We start from the raw sequence: 18,177 nt of genomic DNA, 5'->3' as shown, positions 1-18,177 counted from the left end.
CTTGTGCAATTCTTCAGTAGACACATCCTTGTCTTGCATGTTAAAATTCACCCGGAATTGAACATACGCTTTGACTTTGGACAAGAAGTGTAGAATCCTATCTACAATGAGTTCTTTGGGGATTTCAACCTTTTGAAATTTCAAGGTCTCGACAAGCTCCATAAGTTTGAGCACATGAGGGCTAACCTTTTGGCCCTCTTTGAAGTCGAGATCAAAGAATGCCGCGGCCGCCTCATATTGGACGATCCGCGGAGTTTGTGAAAACATTGTCACAAGCTTGGAGTAAATCTCATTAGCGTTGCCCATTTTAACGGCTCTCCTTTGGAGATCCGCCTCCATCGCAAATATCAAGACATTTTTCATTGCGGCGGACTCCTTTTGGTAAGCCTCATAAGCTTCCCTAGTGGCGGCGGTCGACCTAGTAGTAGGTTCGAGTGGAGAGGCCTCGGTAAGGTAACGAAGCTTGTCGTCACCTTGGGCAGCTAATTTGAGTTGGGCATCCCAATCGGAGAAATTTGACCCATTCTTTTCAAGTTTACATCGATCCATGAAGGATCGGAGCCATGATGAATTAGCGAGAGGCGTGGCATTAGGGGTTGGTGTTGCCATTTGTTATGAGGAAAAAGAAGTGGTCTATAAAACAAAATAGAAGGAGTAAAACAAATGTCGTTTTAATAATAATACTCGTTAAAATTTATAATTTAAACAAGTTTTATGCATTTTTCTAGTGACCTCTACCCAACTAGATAAATGATTCCAAGACCCAAATTCATATCGACTTAGGCACGGTAGGGTCGATTCATCCTTTATCAATATAACTCGGTGGATTAACGTTTAATCGATTCTACTTTTAGAACTCTTGGTCGATAAAATTACTCTAATGTTTATCTATAGCCCGGAACACATGCGACTACGGTCACGAATACATCCGTTGAGCTCAATCCAAATTTCGAATAAATGTGTCCATGATCCAAATCCACATCAACTCGGGCACGGTAGGGCCGATTCATCCCTTATCTACATGAATTCGGTGGATAGACATTTATCACCCACTTCCCCTACGTAACAAGTTTTGTACCCCGGTAGGGCCGAGTGCACTCCCTCGCGAAATAGGTTTTCATGGTTTCTACTATTTGGTAAGGCTATGTCTCAATTGATTATTTTAGCGAGAGGTCATGTCAATTTATTATCTATCACGTTTTAAGTGAACTAAAGCGGTGAACTACGATAATTCTAAATGACACGGTCGATAAACTCCATGAAGATGATGATGCATGTTTTAGTTATGGCGATTTAGCGATGCATGTGACATATAAATAAAATGCAAAACATAAAAAATTCCTAGTATGGCCTTCCTAAAATAGAAACACTATTTAACTATTACATATTCGGAAACCAACTCTATTGGTCCCTTGAACTTCGGTTGTGGCACGCATCTCGAGGTAACACCGTCTTTATGTATCGCCATCTTGAAGAAATCCGTCTTTGGGAACTCCGAAATGAATAAAATTACATAATAAATTACATAATTTCCTATTATACATTTGTAACTAAAATAAAATAAATCTATTAAATTACGAAATGGTGATACGAGATCACAATAAAATTACAACCGAATCGATATTCCCATACATTTCGGGAAATACCAATTAAAAACTAAGGCCATACTAAGTAAAAATTACATAATTCAAAAATTACATAAATTAAAATTATGACAATCATAAAGAAAATGCAGCATTATAATATGTATGAACATGCCCAATTTTATGCTAAATCGCCTTTAAATAGGCAATATCGTATATTACTCGGTTTTTACGGATTTGCGTGATTTCAACATTTTATAATCACAAAATTACATAAATTCATATTTATGCATAAGTTAATTACCCTAACCTCTTAGGACTCAAAATTTAGTCTTCACTAATTATTTGACCATAATTAACTCATATTTCTAAAATTTGTTCATTAATGGACTTAAAATTATAAAAATAAGCTATAATCTTCAAATAAATCACAAAATTTCAAATAAATTTGAAATTTGAAATTTGAAATTTAAACTTATGAACATTTTGGAAAAAAACCATGCCACTCATAATGTTCAAAAACTTAGGTTAAAAATTTCGAAATTTATCCAGAAAAACAATGTTGCGGTTTATCGGTTTTTAACAAAATAATCATAAAAACATGAGAAAAATATATTCACCAACTTTTAAATTTTAGATCTGAAAATGATAATAAAATGCAACATGTGACGTTTTTCCTTAGTCATAGATTATGTTTTATTAATATTTCACTAATAATGTCACTATTTATGCTATTTTTCTTCAAAAAATCATAAATCATGCACAAAGACTTCAATATAGCCTATTATTTTACACACATCTTGCAAAATTGCATGTGACAACATACTAAATTTCTATGACTAGATTCAAAATTTAACTCATATTAACCTATTTTTCACTTAAATCCGATTTTAAAAATGAAAAATCCATTTTTCGAGCATAATAAGTCCAAAAATTATGTAAATTTACAAGTTATCTCAAAATAATATATGTGACAACATATCCAAAAATCACTGGAAAATTCGAAGTTTAGCTAATTTTAGTCCAAAAATGACATTTTTACTAATAAAATCATATTTTAATGCCATTATTGTATAATATGAACAGTAAAAATTCGTAAATTAACCAAAAAAAATCCTAAAAGCATTTTAGGACCAGAAATTGTAACATGCATGATGATTTTCGTGATATATCATAATAACACAAATTATACAAGTTTTATATGTTAATCTTTATAACTTGGAAAAACTTTTAACCGATTTGCATGCCAACAACCATGGCTCTTGATACCGATTGAAGGAAAAGTAGATCTATATACTTGACGTATTCATATATGTTTTAATTTAATTTACTCATAAAATTAATGGTGATCTTATGCATGCAAACTATTAAACAATATAAAGAAGAAATGTTCATCTTACATTGGAAATTCGGTTTATATGGGCACAAGAGAGATCATCTTTCTCCCTTGTTCTTGTGCTTTCCTTAGTGGAAGAACTAAGATCCAAGTATAGGATCTCTCCCAAAACTTTATACCCAAAGCACACTCTTAATTAAAATTAATATTATAAATACTAGTACAATATTAATCTTGTAAAAATTGACCCAAAAATATTATAGGACACTTAATATTTTCGGTTTATGGGAGGAGGAAGAAGGAAGCTTTTTATCTCTCTAAACTCAAATTTTAGAATAATGAAGAATGAATAATGCACTAACTACATTTTAGTGTATATTAGGTAAAATAAGATGAAAAACCAAAGTGGTTTTTCATCTCATAAAACCGGGTGGAAGGGGGGATTAGAGAGAGCCAATGCATGCTTGAGTTGTTCTTCACAATGAGCATTAGGGTTGCATGGCTAGTTTAGTAGGTAATCATTGTGCTTACCACTCATATAATAAACACAATATTATCCTAATTCCACCCTTAATTTCGGTTTACATATGTAAAATGGAATCCATTTTAATTTTGTCAATTTGTCAATATGTCACGTGTCACATGTCACATAAAATTGTTATGTATTTTTAACATATTAAAAATCAACGTATTAATAAAAATACGTCATATACAAAAATCGACTTAGTAATTCATAATTACTTGTACCAAAATATTTTACCAATTATAAATCACAACAAATTGTATTTATAATAATTCATTCGAATTCAATTGTTTCTTTAAAAAATAATTTCATCTGAGTAATGATACAATTCGATTACTCAGACCGTATCTCATTTAATCATATTATAATGAAATACGTAAATATTACTTCCAAAATCGTCCGTCAATTTTAAATAAATTAATTGCCCTAGAGGTATGACCTAGGGGATCAACTGATCACCACCGTCGCACGATAGTAATGTCAAACTTTAGTCAGCCAATCATTACCGATATATGTTGATCAGTTGACAGTAAATATTACTTCCCAATTGTATTCTTTATAATGAGACTTAAACATGTGATCGTCATGATCAACAGTCGTGATCGCATTATTTTCGGAGGACACATATTCCAACAGTTCTTTTGGGTACGAGTTTTCCGATTGCATTTTGGCCCGTATTTCCGTGTTTGGAGTTGTTGGAAAATAGAGGAAGGAGGGAAAAGAAAAGAAAAAGATGAAGAAAAAAAAGAGAAAGACGTGAAAGTGAAAAAAAATGAAAAAAAAAAAGCTGAACATGAGAAAAGAAGAAGAAGAAAGAAAGTTTGAAAAAAAAAGGAATTGTTTTGTTTCAGTTAGTTATTTCAGACGGTGTTTAAAAAAAGAAAGTTTGTGACCATCTGACTCCTCCATTTTTATTCTATATTTTTGAGGAGATTGTGTTTGATTTTAGTGAGTTTTATGCCAAATGAAGGGCACTTGTACTTAATTTTTCAGTCAGTTGAGATTCGGATGGTTTTTATTATGGTCCTGTTAAGAACTAGCTTGACGCTTTTACCTCCACATTACCATAACATGTTTTGCTTTTTCTCACCTTGTAGATACCCGTATCCGTCGATATTGGAATTTATAGAAAACCCGACAAACACCCGATGATGATAGGACGACATGTATAATTTAGTTGTCATTGTCATTATTTGGATCTCGTTTTACGATGTAGAATGGGCGTCGTCGATGAAGTATTTTATTAATTTAAATGATGTTTAAGTTAATATTATTTTAATTCGAATTTATTTTATTAAGTTATTTTATTGAAAATAAAATAGATATTTGATTTGAAAAATCATTCTTAAGTTACTTGATTTGAAAAATCAATTTAAATCGTTTTATAAATCGTATTTGAAGAACTCGATTTTGACGATGGTTTTGTATGCGATTTTGAGCTCGTTTTCAACTCGATTTGAGCACGGTTTTCGAAGCAAACTCAAGCCAAATCTTGACCCATAACCCAGCCCATCACTCACCCTCATAACCAGGCCCTAACCCCTTCCAGAAACCCGTCCAAACTCCCTCCAATCCAGCTAATAACCCGTTCCAAACAGCCCGCACAGCCAACCCTTTCCCTTACCCGTGTTCAGCTTCGCCAAGCCCCAAACCCGCTCCAAACACCACGTAAACCCGTGCCCATTAACCCTAAACCATACCCTAGTATCCTACCCATATTACCCTAGCTTAACCACCAAGCAAACCCCTCATACAAACCCTAAAAACCCCACGAAATAGTTGATGGACAGCAGCAGCGAAACAGGGAGCCCGACTGCTTGTTGCTCTCTTTTACCCTACTTTAACTCCCTATAAATACCTCCCCTCTGCCATACTTTCATTCCTCTAAGTTCTCCATACATACTACTGTCACTCACCAGCGTTAATCTCCAAAAACAAACCCTAATTGCCTCTCAAAACTCTCGACAAAACCGAGACATCCAAACTGAGAAACAGTTTGTGTCTCTCTCGAAATACCATTCGTTTCCCCTTCAAATCTCCATTAAAACTCGAGTTTCTTATTCCTAATTAACCATATAACATCCATCTACATCTTAGATAAAGATTCAGGAGCCAAATTGACCTTGAGAGTACACGAATCCCCTCGAAAAACAGAGTGTCATACACTCTGTTTTCGCGGCTTTTCCTGTCTGTCCAGTTTTGTTTGTGCTCGTTTTTCGTGCCCAATAACTCAGAACGAGCGTGGTTTGTTTTCAGATCTTTATTCTACTCTCTTTCTAGTTTTCAAAACATCTTTTAAATCTAATTTTCACCATGAAACGAGTGAGAAATTGCAGTTTGAAAGTTGCTGTCCAGATTTACAAAAAACGTGTTGTTGCATTGTTCCTTCGTCGACGACGGCCTCTCGAGATAAAATCTACGATCGATTATGACCCAAGACAGTGTCAACGATACATGTAGGTTGAAGGTGCATCAAATCCTCCTCTTCTCCCTTTTATTTCGTTCTTTTTATGTTTGTTTTTTTCAGTTCGTTTTTACTTTTTTTATCGTTTTGTTTATCTTTGGATTTCGTTAACTATGAAACTAGTTAGTTTGAGTACGAGTTAAAGTACCACCATGAACACCCGCGTTGACTTGAGTCGGGAAAGAAATCCGCCACATCGGTCGGTCGTATCCCCCTTCTCATTTACATATCCTCGTGTTCAAGGTAGGACATTAATAAAATTCTAACTTTGTTCCTCGCTTTTGACCCCTCGCTTGTTTCGTTCAATTCGACCTGCCCTAGGACCTTTCGCATGTTAGTTCGACCTCTGATTGTTAACATATGACTCATTTAGACGGCATTAGATCATTTTAATAACCTAATTAGACATGTTAGGTGGCATCGACATAGCCTTAAAAATCGATTAACAATTCTATAACTTAATTGAATACATCTCTCCTTTCACATGATTTCTCGCTAGTATAAGAGTACGTGATTAGCACCTTCTTATTAACACTTGACGAGTTAATTTAACTAGCGAACCTGACCTAATTCGACCCTTTAGGCCGTGTAGAGCACTCGGTTTAGGCGAAGCCTTCTGACCTCTTTTATCGTCGATTTCTAATGTATATCCCGTATCGCTTTGCAAATCTATCTAACTTAATGAATCTAACCCAAGGATTAGGGTAGGCTAGGATTTTTAGGTCGTGTTTGGCCGTGTATTTTGTAGTCCTTTTCTCGCTCTTTTTTATCTTTATCTCGTTATTTCGTATCTTGTAATTACTTTTGTTTATCGAGTCGTGTTTTGTAATTTGTTTGTAATTAGTTTTCTGTTATCGAGTCAAATGATTTCTAAAAAACCTTAGTCTTGTTTGGTTAGATGGTTGTGCTCCAATTCATGTAAGAGCGTAGTAAATCGCATGTTGTTTAAAGCAACATGGCCCGATTTATGCTAATGCAGGTTTTGGTGTGTGGCCTAATGTCTAATTCGATAAGATTAAGCGAATGCACGCATTACGAGGAGTGACCCAAGGCGGTGAGTTATGTAAACCGTGGGCCACCCCTTGTGCACGTTTTCTTAGGCCGAAATGGCCATGTGTCGTGTATGGTGTCGTATATAGCAATTGTATTTAGATCGAGTTGTATCTTTAATTTCTTGTTGTGTCGGCATGAAATGCCTGGGTTGTAATAGGGTAGATCCCAACGGCTCCCCCATTCCCCTTAAGCCTTGTTTGTTTTGTTTTGTATGTTGTTAGATCAATCAACCCACATGCTAAATTACAACTTTGACAAAGTTAGTTTAGTTGCATCTAAAACGACATAGAAATTGTTGTCACATGTTAGAGTTTTAAAACGATGTTTGCATATCATATATCGCAGTAACTACTACCTTGTTTGAAATCCGATACTTGACTTAGTAGAGGCCGTTATTGACGGGCGGGGTTAGGTGTCCTTATGGGCTTCCTAACACGTACCCTCACCCCTTACTCAAGATCTATAGTTTGTGGATCCGTCTAAATACCATTGGATTATGAGAGTCATTCTAATCGAGTGATATAGGGTACAAGTCTTTATCTTTAATCACTCGTAGTCGATTGGCTTTATGCTTTTCGATGAAAGGTGTAAAGTTGACTTGAACGGTTCCAAGTTCCCTTAAAACTTGGTGGCGACTCTAATTTGTCTTAATTCGATTCGAAAGAACCTCGAGTCGATAATGCCTAGTGTGGATCCCGCGGACGCAGATCCCGCGGGCGTTGTCCATAGTTTGGCGACTCTGCTGGGGAAAAGAGGACTAGTTTACACTCTTTTTCTAGGGTCTTTTCCTCCGAGGTGAAACTTGAAAAAAAAGTATTGGAAAGTAAAACATTACTCGTAGTGCTACGATTCATGCATAAACCCTTAAGGACTTTCCCGGGCCGTCCCAGCGCTTCTTTGTGACGCGTGGGGGGCGACGACCCACTATGTCAGGTGCTTGCACATTGCTTGCTTCCGCTCCGCCTCGTCGTGGTTCTTGAGGGTAGGGATGCTCTTCTAGGTACTCTACCTAAAGGCCCTTGCTCTATTAGACCCAAAAGGACGGAGGGCATAGACCTTCTTGTAGAAGACTTGCCGAGACTTAGAAATGTCTAGGAACATACATCCTTATAACATGAGAATGACAATGTGCAAGGTAAATTTCCCGAGTCTTTTCAAATTTTCCATATTAATTTCAAAACCGAACTTTTGAACAACTTACTTTCAAAATAGAATGGTTTTAAAAAACGCGGAATGCTGCCCAAGTAGGACTAGATTTTCGGCCCAAAATGAGCTTTTATAGCCGGCATGCTGCCCATTTTAAATCTCATTTTCAAATCGATTTTTTCATTTTTTTCAAATTCAATCCAAAATGTTTCTCGAACCTTAACCTAGCATGAAATGCGTCGAGTCGTGTCCGGGTCTTGGCCGTGTTTGGCTAGACGTGTTTCGTCCTAAGTATCTAGAACACGACCCTGTTGGGTCACCCAAGCTCACCTCTTGGGATTCGAGTCATGTGGGTCGATCAATTGGTCCAGGATAGTACACAGAAACGTCCGAGCTAGGCCATTTTAGGGCGTTTCACTTAAACCTATGGGCTATGTTAGTCCAATCACGGGTTTAGTCACACCGAGTCCAGTTTAGAATCGAGCTGTGACAGCTTGAGTCATGTCGTTTTGTCGAGTCTAAAATGAATCGAGGTCTAAATCCAACCGTGAGTCGAACCTTTTGGTTAGTCAGTCTTAAGTCGAGTCTTTGCTTGAGTCAAGTTGGTGTCGTGTCCTTAAGTGTGCAGGGGCTCTTACATTTGAATATTGACTCAGTTCGGGGTTTTCTTGTAGAAAGGCCGCCAAAAACCCGACTTCAAGCAATGGAAGATGCTGTTAACAAACTCACTGAGGCCGTGAACCTCATGATGGCCAGAATGGATGTGATCGAATCCAAGCTGGGTGAAGATTCCTCTTCATCTACCCCACCTCTGACTGATCTGGAGAAACGGTTCAAGTTCATTGAGGACCGTCTGAAACTCTCCCAGGGCAAGAACATCCATTACGAAAATGCTAGGGCCTATGCCCCAATTCAGGATAAGTTGCCCACGAACATGGTACTCACTGATATCCCAAAGTTTAAGGGCACAGAAGATCCAGTCCACCATGTTAAGGCCTATAAGGGGTACTTAGCACTGAAGGGAGTGCCTGCTGACATGCTCTTTGAAATTTTCGCTCAATCCCTGGATGAACACTCGAAGGCGTGGTTCTACAATCTGGACCTTAAGAACTTCCCTACTTTCGAAGATATCACGGTGGAGTTTTGTAAGCACTATGCTGATAATGTCGAGATACGAACCAATATAAGAATGCTAGAGGTTATGACACAGAAAGAAAAAGAAGGCTTTACTGAATTCCTTGCAAGATGGCGCACTGAAAGCGTGAAATTAGCCAAGAAGCCTGATGAAGTTGAAATGGTAGATAAGTTCGTAAAGAATCTACGACCTGTTTACCGTAATGCTCTGAAATACCAGAATTTTGGCTCTTTCAAAGAATTGATAAGAATCGGGATAAAGGTAGAAGATGATGTCATAAGGGCAGAGGCTGAAAAGCCGAAAGGGTACCAAGGGGACTCATCGTCTAAGGCCAAGGCCTCAGCAACGACCCATTTGGATGAAGCCATCAATCTCTTAGAAGGGCAATCGAAGAAGTCGCAGCGCCAAATACCAAGGGCATTCACCGATATCGGATGTACTTATACATACGCTCTCCAAAGGCTCATAGCCCAAGGAAAGCTGAAGCCTATTGGTCCAAGTTAGTTTGAGTACGAGTTAAAGTACCACCATGAACACCCGCGTTGAATTGAGTCGGAAAGAAATCCGCCACATCGGTCGGTCGTATCCCCCTTCTCATTTACATATCCTCGTGTTCAAGTTAGGACATTAATAAAATAAATTCTAACTTTGTTCCTCGCTTTTGACCCCTCGCTTGTTTCGTTCAATTCGACCTGCCCTAGGACCCTTCGCATGTTAGTTCGACCTCTGATTGTTAACATATGACTCATTTAGACGGCATTAGATCGTTTTAATAACCTAATTAGACATGTTAGGTGGCATCGACATAGCCTTAAAAATCGATTAAAAATTCTATAACTTAATTGAATACATCTCTCCTTTCACATGATTTCTCGCTAGTATAAGAGTGCATGATTAGCACCTTCTTATTAACACTCGACGAGTAAATTTAACTTGCGAACCTGACCTAATTCGACCCTTTAGGCCGCGTAGAGCACTCGGTTTAGGCGAAGCCTTCTGACCTCTTTTATCGTCGATTTCTAATATATATCCCGTATCGCTTTGCAAATCTATCTAACTTAATGAATCTAACCCAAGGATTAGGGTAGGCTAGGATTTGTAGGTCGTGTTTGGCCGTGTATTTTGTAGTCCTTTTCTCGCTCTTTTTTATCTTTATCTCGTTATTTCGTATCTTGTAATTACTTTTGTTTATCGAGTCGTGTTTTGTAATTTGTTTGTAATTAGTTTTCTGTTATCGAGTCAAATGATTTCTAAAAAACCTTAGTCTTTTTTGGTTATATGGTTGTGCTCCAATTCATGTAAGAGCGTAGTAAATCGCATGTTGTTTAAAGCAACATGGCCCGACTTATGCTAATGCAGGTTTTGGTGTGTGACCTAATGTCTAATTCGATAAGATTAAGTGAAAGCATGCATTACGAGGAGTGACCCAAGGACGTGAGTTATGTAAACCGTGGTCCACCCCTTGTGCACGTTTTCCTAGGCCGAAATGGCCATGTGTCGTGTATGGTGTCGTATATAGCAATTGTATTTAGATCGAGTTGTATCTTTAATTTCTTGTTGTGTCGGCATGAAATGCCTGGGTTGTAATAGGGTAGATCCCAACGGCTCCCCCATTCCCCTTAAGCCTTGTTTGTTTTGTTTTGTATGTTGTTAGATCAATCAACCCACATGCTAAATTACAACTTTGACAAAGTTAGTTTAGTTGCATCTAAAACGACATAGAAATTGTTGTCACATGTTAGGGTTTTAAAACGATGTTTGCATATCATATATCGCACTAACTACGACCTTGTTTGAAATCCGATACTTGACTTAGTAGAGGCCGTTATTGACGGGCGGGGTTAGGTGTCCTTATGGGCTTCCTAACACGTACCCTCACCCATTACTCAAGATCTATGGTTTGTGGATCCGTCTAAATACCATTGGATTACGAGAGTCATTCTAATCGAGTGATATAGGGTACAAGTCTTTATCTTTAATCACTCGTAGTCGATTGGCTTTATGCTTTTCGATGAAAGGTGTAAAGTTGACTTGAACGGTTCCAAGTTCCCATAAAACTTGGTGGCGACTCTAATTTGTCTTAATTCGATTCGAAAGAACCTCGAGTCGATAATGCCTAGTGTGGATCCCGCGGACGCAGCTCCCGCGGGCGTTGTCCACACACCTGAACCTCACTATTCCCATACTTATTTGTAAGCCCTCGGCTATGACGGACATTGTTGGTTGGAGTGTGTGCATTAGTACTTGAATTGTCTTTCATTTTTGTTGCGTGCATGCTATGTAGGTCGCAATTAGGTGAGTGACTGCCTTTTCTTCTCTCTTTTACATATAACATTCACCCTTTGCTTCATGAGAGAAGAGTGACCACGAGAGAGTCCGATTTTGTTGGTCTTGCAAGGTCGATAGGTTGGCTATATTTCTGAACAGCTTATAATTCGTTTGTGTATTGACTGCTTAGCTTTAACTGTTAATCTTTGTTGCATTAAATTGGTTCAAGTAGACAAGTTAAGCTAGCTCTGAGTTATCATTTCCGTTCCATTAGTTGCATTTTAGTTTACTCGAGGACGAGTAAAAGTTCGGTTTGGGGAGATTTGATACGTGCTTTTTATATAGTCTTTTTAGCCTATTTCAGCACGTATTTCTATGCATTTTTATACTGTTTTTATAGAATTTTGCCCCGAATTGGCTACTTTGGTTCGTTTTGCCCATTTTGTAGAAATGAACGCGAAAGTAGTGGAATCGTACTCTTTTTCGTCCTTTTTGCATGCATTTAGAGGAGACGGGATTTTCCAGAGTGAGATACTACATTGGGAAGCGTCATGGCACGGATTACGAGGCATTTAGGCGCGGACTTGAGCTGATTTGAAGACAAAGTACTCGATCGAGCAGTTCTACCACTCGATCGAGTGGTTTTTACGTCCCAGGGTGGTCGATCGAGTGGTTTTTACGTCCCAGGGTGGTCGATCGAGTGGTTTTCCACTCGATCCTTAGCTTGCAGAAAGACAGGTTACTCGATCGAGTAACTTTCTACTCGATCGAGTAGTTGCTGATGAGGTTTTGCTCGATCGAGTGGTTTTAATCCACTCGATCGAGTGGTTTTGCTGTTAAGGGCTTCTAAACAGCCCGTGTTATGTTAATTTCGCTATACTTAATTACTTTGCTATTTAAGCACGCTTTACTAGGTCATTAGGATCGATCTTTCTATTATCTAAAACTTTCTACAGTAAACTTTACTGCGTTGCTTATTTCCCTTCACTGTAACTTTGCTCTCGGATTGTTTTCACTCGGATTTTGTGTTCTTTATGCCGGAATTCGCTTGATTGTAATTCCTTTCTTCTCTCTTATTAATAATTAATCATTGTTTGCTTTAATTTCTTGTTTACTCCATTTAATTTCTTTACCCTAATTTCTCTTTTATGCAATTTACTTATTATTTCATTATGTCTACTGTTGGAATTTTATCTGCTGTTAGTTTAATTAGCGACATGAGTAGCTAAACCCCTTTCATGTTGGGATTAGGGGATCTACGGTAGGAATGTGACGATGTAGTGAATGAATTAGATGAATTAATTACAAGGTTCTGTCACCATAGCAATTTAATTGTATTTATTCGACTTAGTTGAGTGCACACTTCTGAGTTAACCTTTAATCTGGCTAAAATTAATCCTAGATCGAAAGATTGGACTAAATAGGCCTGCTATGAACAGTAGACTACCTTGACGAGAATGAAAATTAAGTTAGTGGTATTTTAGGATAGAAAGTGGACCGAAAGGACCTTTCAACATCCGTCTTACATTAATTCGTCTGAGTCATTTACAGCTGAGTCACTGGACTACCGTAGTGAATCGAAATCCTGACATGTCCCTCTCTTTCTGATAGTTTAAATCTTATTTCTCTACCTTTATTGCTCTTGCTCTTTATTTCTCCTTCCTTTAAAACTCGTAGTTTAGATAACAATTCAAACAACCCCCCCATTTGTGACCAAATAGACGGACCACTACAGATATCTTGCCTCCCTGTGGAGATCGACCTAACTTCCCTAGCTATATAGTTAGTTTAGTTAGTTTATTTTTGACAAGTACACGACAGACGTGTCAGAGTGTGTACCCTTAAATTGCTTTCCCTTGTAGATAATTTCCGCCACTTAGATGAGGAAAGTGGCTATTCTTTTGTAGATGCATCCGCTACTTGATATTGTGTGCTTTAATGTTTGGATGTGTCGCCATTTTGGCAAGACCCACCTTGCCTTGCAAGAAGGCATCCTACCTCATGGTTGTCTTGTTGTGAGTTGAAGGGGCGGAGTGAGACCCGCTAATTGTCTCACATCGGCTATGTTATTAAGATAGTTTGAATAAAGGTCTAGTTTTTGTCACCTCTTTACTCGGGAAGAGTAAAGGTTCGGTTTGGGGATATTTGATGTGACCATTATTTGCGCACATTTAGTTCCCTACTTGAACCTATTTTGCACATTATTATAGCGTCTCATAGCCATTTTACCCGTCAAATGCTTCCTATTTTGCTTTCCTATTGCTTTGTGTTTGATTTGTAGGAAAGGAGATAATTAGGCGGAAAATTCCCGTCTCTTGAGCCTATTCGGAAGGACATTAACGATCTTGGTTGAACGGGTATTGAAGGAAGGGCAAGAACCAAAGATTAATGTTGCGAGAATAAGGAATTTGCAAAGAGAAGGATTCTGAGGAAGAATCCGAGCGTCCAAGGAGCCAGGACACCCGTCCAAGAACTGAGCAATCCGAGCGTCCAAGCCTTGAAGACGCTCGTCCACCCATGCAACAATCCGAGCGGATTTTCCCCTTGGACGAGCGGATTGTGGCGTCCTCAACAAAGATGCCCATCTCTCCGAAAGACTAGCGATTCCCTGCTTAGAATTTAGAAATGTTAATTACTAGTTTAGCCTTAGTTAACCTGATGAGGCACTACTATAAATACCCCATTTTGATGATAATCAAAGGGGGGCTTCCACACTAGAAATTCCTCTTAGATTAGATTAGGAGTAGATTAGAATAGATTACTCTTTAATCTTTCCACAAATTACACATTAAAGTCTCTTTAATTATTGTTCAAGTTTATTACTTTTGGGTAATTGAATATTATTGGGTTATTATTGGAGGATTGACAACTCTTCATCAATCAATCAAGTTCTCTTCCTTTATTCTTTGCTTTATTATTTGCATCATCTCAAGTTTGGTATAATTCCTTTACCCTTTACTCTTTATTGTTCATTTCCCCATTCTCTTATCATGTTTACACTTGTTGTGATGATTGACACCATTAATGACATGTTTACCATGATAATAAGTGAGTAGTCTCTTTAGCTAGGATTAGTGGGTAATTAAGGGAAACCAACATGGGATTAATCATGCTTAATCTAATATGTTTTCATAATTAAATTGCTTGCTTGTTGTGATGTCAACCTATGCACATGTTATGTTTGAGGAAATGCTAAGCCTATGAATCCTTGCATTTTTACCCATCTCTTATCTACTCAACTTGATTTGTAAGATATAAACCAACTCGAGTCTTGTTAGGCCATGCATAGAAGTTGAATAGGAGGAAAGTAAGTCGACTTGTAGGTGTTGTACAATCTAATCGATTCGGCTACGGGACCCAACTCTTCCTATGAACCGTAAGACATAAACCAACTCGGTTCCTTTACAACATTAATTTCTTGCAACTTTGTAAACATGTTTGTATGATCAACTCCTATGAATCCCCTATGACCCCATGATATCCTAGCACCTTTAATTACTTGTTTACACCCTTATTTGCTTTATTCTCGTTTTATTTTATTGCTTGCATTAGTCTAGAACACAACTACAAACCCAAACAAATTGTGACACTAGCATAAATTGAGATAGATAAACTTAGAACCCAAAGCACACCGTCTCATGTATCGACCTCGACTTACCGCTAACTAGTTGTTTGTTGAGTATTATAAATGTGTTTGATTGGATGCGACCCGACGACATCACCCATCAATTCCTAAACCTAATTTCCTCTCTCTCCCAATCCTCTCATCTCTCTCTACCAATCATGATTTAACCTTGAACACTAATCCGATAAAGGAGATAGCCTATGCATGGAGTCATCGAGTCGGATCGTCGTCGTCGTTGGCATTTGTTCTTCGAGGTGAGTTTGTGGATATTAGTTTATTTTTTTGTTTATCTTAATGGTTTAGTAATAGCACATAATCGTGGTTGTAGGGTAGGATGTGAATTCGTGCTTGGCGTGATAAATGATTGATGCATTTATATGGAATAGCGAAATAAAAGATAGGATTTCCCTACTCAGTTTCAGTTCACGTTTGTTTGTCTGATTGTGTTATGTGATTATCTTTGTTGTGGGTTCCTTGGTGAGTGGATTCAGTTACAGTATTGAGATGGTGACGATGATGTTGTTGTTGTTGTTATTGGTATTGATTGTGAAGCCATTGTCGGGAGATGGTTTTTACCCTCATGTTCGCCCCTTGTGGCTCCCGTTACCAGAGGATGTGCACATTAATGATCTGGGTTCGATAAGCGGGGCTTAGGTGGCAACGCTATGGTCTCCCAATGGCGGCGTTGGTTACCTGTTGCGAAACCATTGGATACTATGTGGTTGGAGTGGTGGAGTTTGGCAATCGTTGGTTTGAGTTGTATTTATATTGAGTACTTCATTCTACTGTTTATATCATGTTACTGACTTGTGTGGTGTGTTTGTGTGTTTTTCTCTCTGTCTGTGTCTGCGGTGATCCATTTGATATTACCGGCAAATGGTGAGCAGTGAGACTTTTCAGGTTGCTATGGTTGCTATCTTGTTGTAGCTGCGGGGTTGGAGAGGTCGCATGACATAGAGTTGGCTTCGGTCGATAGTAGTGTCATCAGTTGTATTTCTTATAATGTCATAGTTAGTTCTTGTCATTTTGTTTCCGCTGTAAGTTTGTAAAGAGATTTATTAATTGTTCCTTTATGGTCTGTTTGGTATACTTACCTCGGGCAACCGAGATGGTAATGCCTTTACTTACTGAGAAGGTTTTGTTAAGACTCCTTGATAAGTGGGGGTGTTACAAAGTGTCCCCTCTAAGACGTGCGCGCAAAATTAAAAACTTATTTTATATTTAGTTATTTTTAATTAAAATGGTACTGAATTTCACTACTAACGGGTGGCGTTTATCACTTTCGTGAGCGTTTGAGATCTGGGTCATTTTAATTGTATAGCCCACATCCACGGACCACGATGCACAAAACCATCCCTGAAACTGTTAAGGGAAGTAAAATGAATCCTTATTTTGATTTGTAGGTTCTTTTCTATCGATTTCTCCTATATACATGGATCATGAAATTCATACATAACATCGGACACCCACATTACTCACGTTTGTATCACACCCCTTCTTGGAGAAAGCTTGATATAGATGCAAGGGAGTCGAGTTGGAGTCGAGATAGTAAAGGAGCGCAACCATGAACATCGACGACAGAAACATAGGAATAGGACCAAAGAACCAAAGTAACATAACAAGGGCGAAGTAAAGAGCCCTAAGGCCAAGTTGCCAAAATTCACCACCCCTAATAACACCAACTTCAACATAGTAAACAGGCATGTCTTTAAAAGGCATGCTTATGAGATAGTTGGCGTGGATAAAACACCTTGTTGATTGCACAAAACAAGAGAAGCCCAAGAGGAAACATATCAGAAGACTTATGTACTTCAACATTAGGGTTGATGGCTTTACATCTCCATAGATGAAATCGCTTTGGAAAATGTTGTTGTTCGTCATCCAAGCTCCGATCAATGAGCTCAATGTTAATGATATTGATGCTAGAAATGTTGCTGCTGTTGTATTTGATGATATTGCTGACAAGGGTACTTCCAAATTAGATGCATCAACCTGCAATTTTAAATACATTATTGTAAATTTGTAATGGTTTGAATGAGTTAAGCCCAAAGCGTCCAAGGATTTGAAAGTTACCTAAATTTTATTTCTCCACTTCAATATGAAGGCAATCATGTAAATTATTATGATCAATTTCATGAAAATATGTTACTCCTGTTCAATTGTTTACACTTACTTTATTTTGTGAGGAGGAAACATGTCTAAGTAAATTATTTACACTTACTTTATTTTATGAGGAGGAAACGTGTCTAAGTAAATTATTTACACTTATTTTATTTTGTGAGTAGAAAATAAAAGAAGTATATATAAACTATTGATCAACGGAGGGAGTAAGATACAATAAAAAAAACAATTAATACCTTGATTTTATTAAAAAAAAATATGTTGTATTATTAACAGACTCTCAATTTTTAAAAGTTGTAACTCTTATCTTTTGTACTTTTATAATATCCAACAAGGATATATACATCAATACATGTTTAATTAGTTTATAGGGCTTAAAAGAAAGTGTCCAAGTATCATATCCATTTTTTAGTATGGCATATCAAACTAATATATTCGAAATGGTAGGAAGATCATATTTCTCCACAAACACGTACCTCCATCTTTAACCAATTGAGCTTTAGCTTTTGACATTTGAACAAATATCGTGTACTAAAATAGAAGAGTCGACGACGACAAACAAAAAAAAAAAAAAAAAAAAAAAAAAAAAAAAACGAAAAAACAAAAGAGATATACATACCTCCATAACTCTTTGAACCCAAGCTCTCTTGTTATGATTCTCAAAACCCATGACTGTAGTTTCAGGAAAGTTTAGGTATCTATAAAGTAGATAAAGATGGTACACAAAAAGAATCATTAACCCAGTTGGTACCAATATTAAGTCTAGGCATTCTTTTTCGAAACCCATAATCATATGCTTTTAATTAAATTTCTTATTAGAGTTATATGTCGGCCTAGTCCAAGGCCCGTCTATTCTATTGTAACCCTAGTCCTATCCTAATGTACTATATATTGATATGAGAAGGAATGGAAGAGGCAGACAT

The 18,177-nt window shown here is 37.5% G+C and overlaps 1 protein-coding gene across 1 annotated transcript; it reads right to left on the bottom strand.

The window, feature by feature from the left end:
• Window positions 1-16,579: 16,579 nt before the first annotated feature.
• On the bottom strand, window positions 16,580-17,924 carry LOC141641294 (uncharacterized). Its single transcript, XM_074449965.1, has 2 exons — window positions 17,874-17,924; window positions 16,580-17,125 (listed from the first exon to the last, which is right to left on the bottom strand). Exons 1-2 carry the CDS (start codon window positions 17,922-17,924, stop codon window positions 16,580-16,582), a joined length of 597 nt encoding a protein of 198 aa, XP_074306066.1.
• Window positions 17,925-18,177: the final 253 nt, after the last annotated feature.

Source organism: Silene latifolia, chromosome 2 (genome assembly GCF_048544455.1).
Source record: "Silene latifolia isolate original U9 population chromosome 2, ASM4854445v1, whole genome shotgun sequence".
Taxonomy (NCBI): domain Eukaryota; kingdom Viridiplantae; phylum Streptophyta; class Magnoliopsida; order Caryophyllales; family Caryophyllaceae; genus Silene; species Silene latifolia.
The sequence above is the reverse complement of the archived record's forward strand: the minus strand, read 5'-3'. Positions and strand labels throughout refer to the sequence as shown.

Bases quoted from the DNA above. Each gene is read 5' to 3' on its own strand.
- LOC141641294 (XM_074449965.1), bottom strand. From the start codon at position 17,924: ATGGGTTTTGAGAATCATAACAAGAGAGCTTGGGTTCAAAGAGTTATG. The intron at 17,126-17,873 runs GTATGTATATCT...TTAAAATTGCAG, and splicing joins GGGTTCAAAGAGTTATGGAG to GTTGATGCATCTAATTTGGA.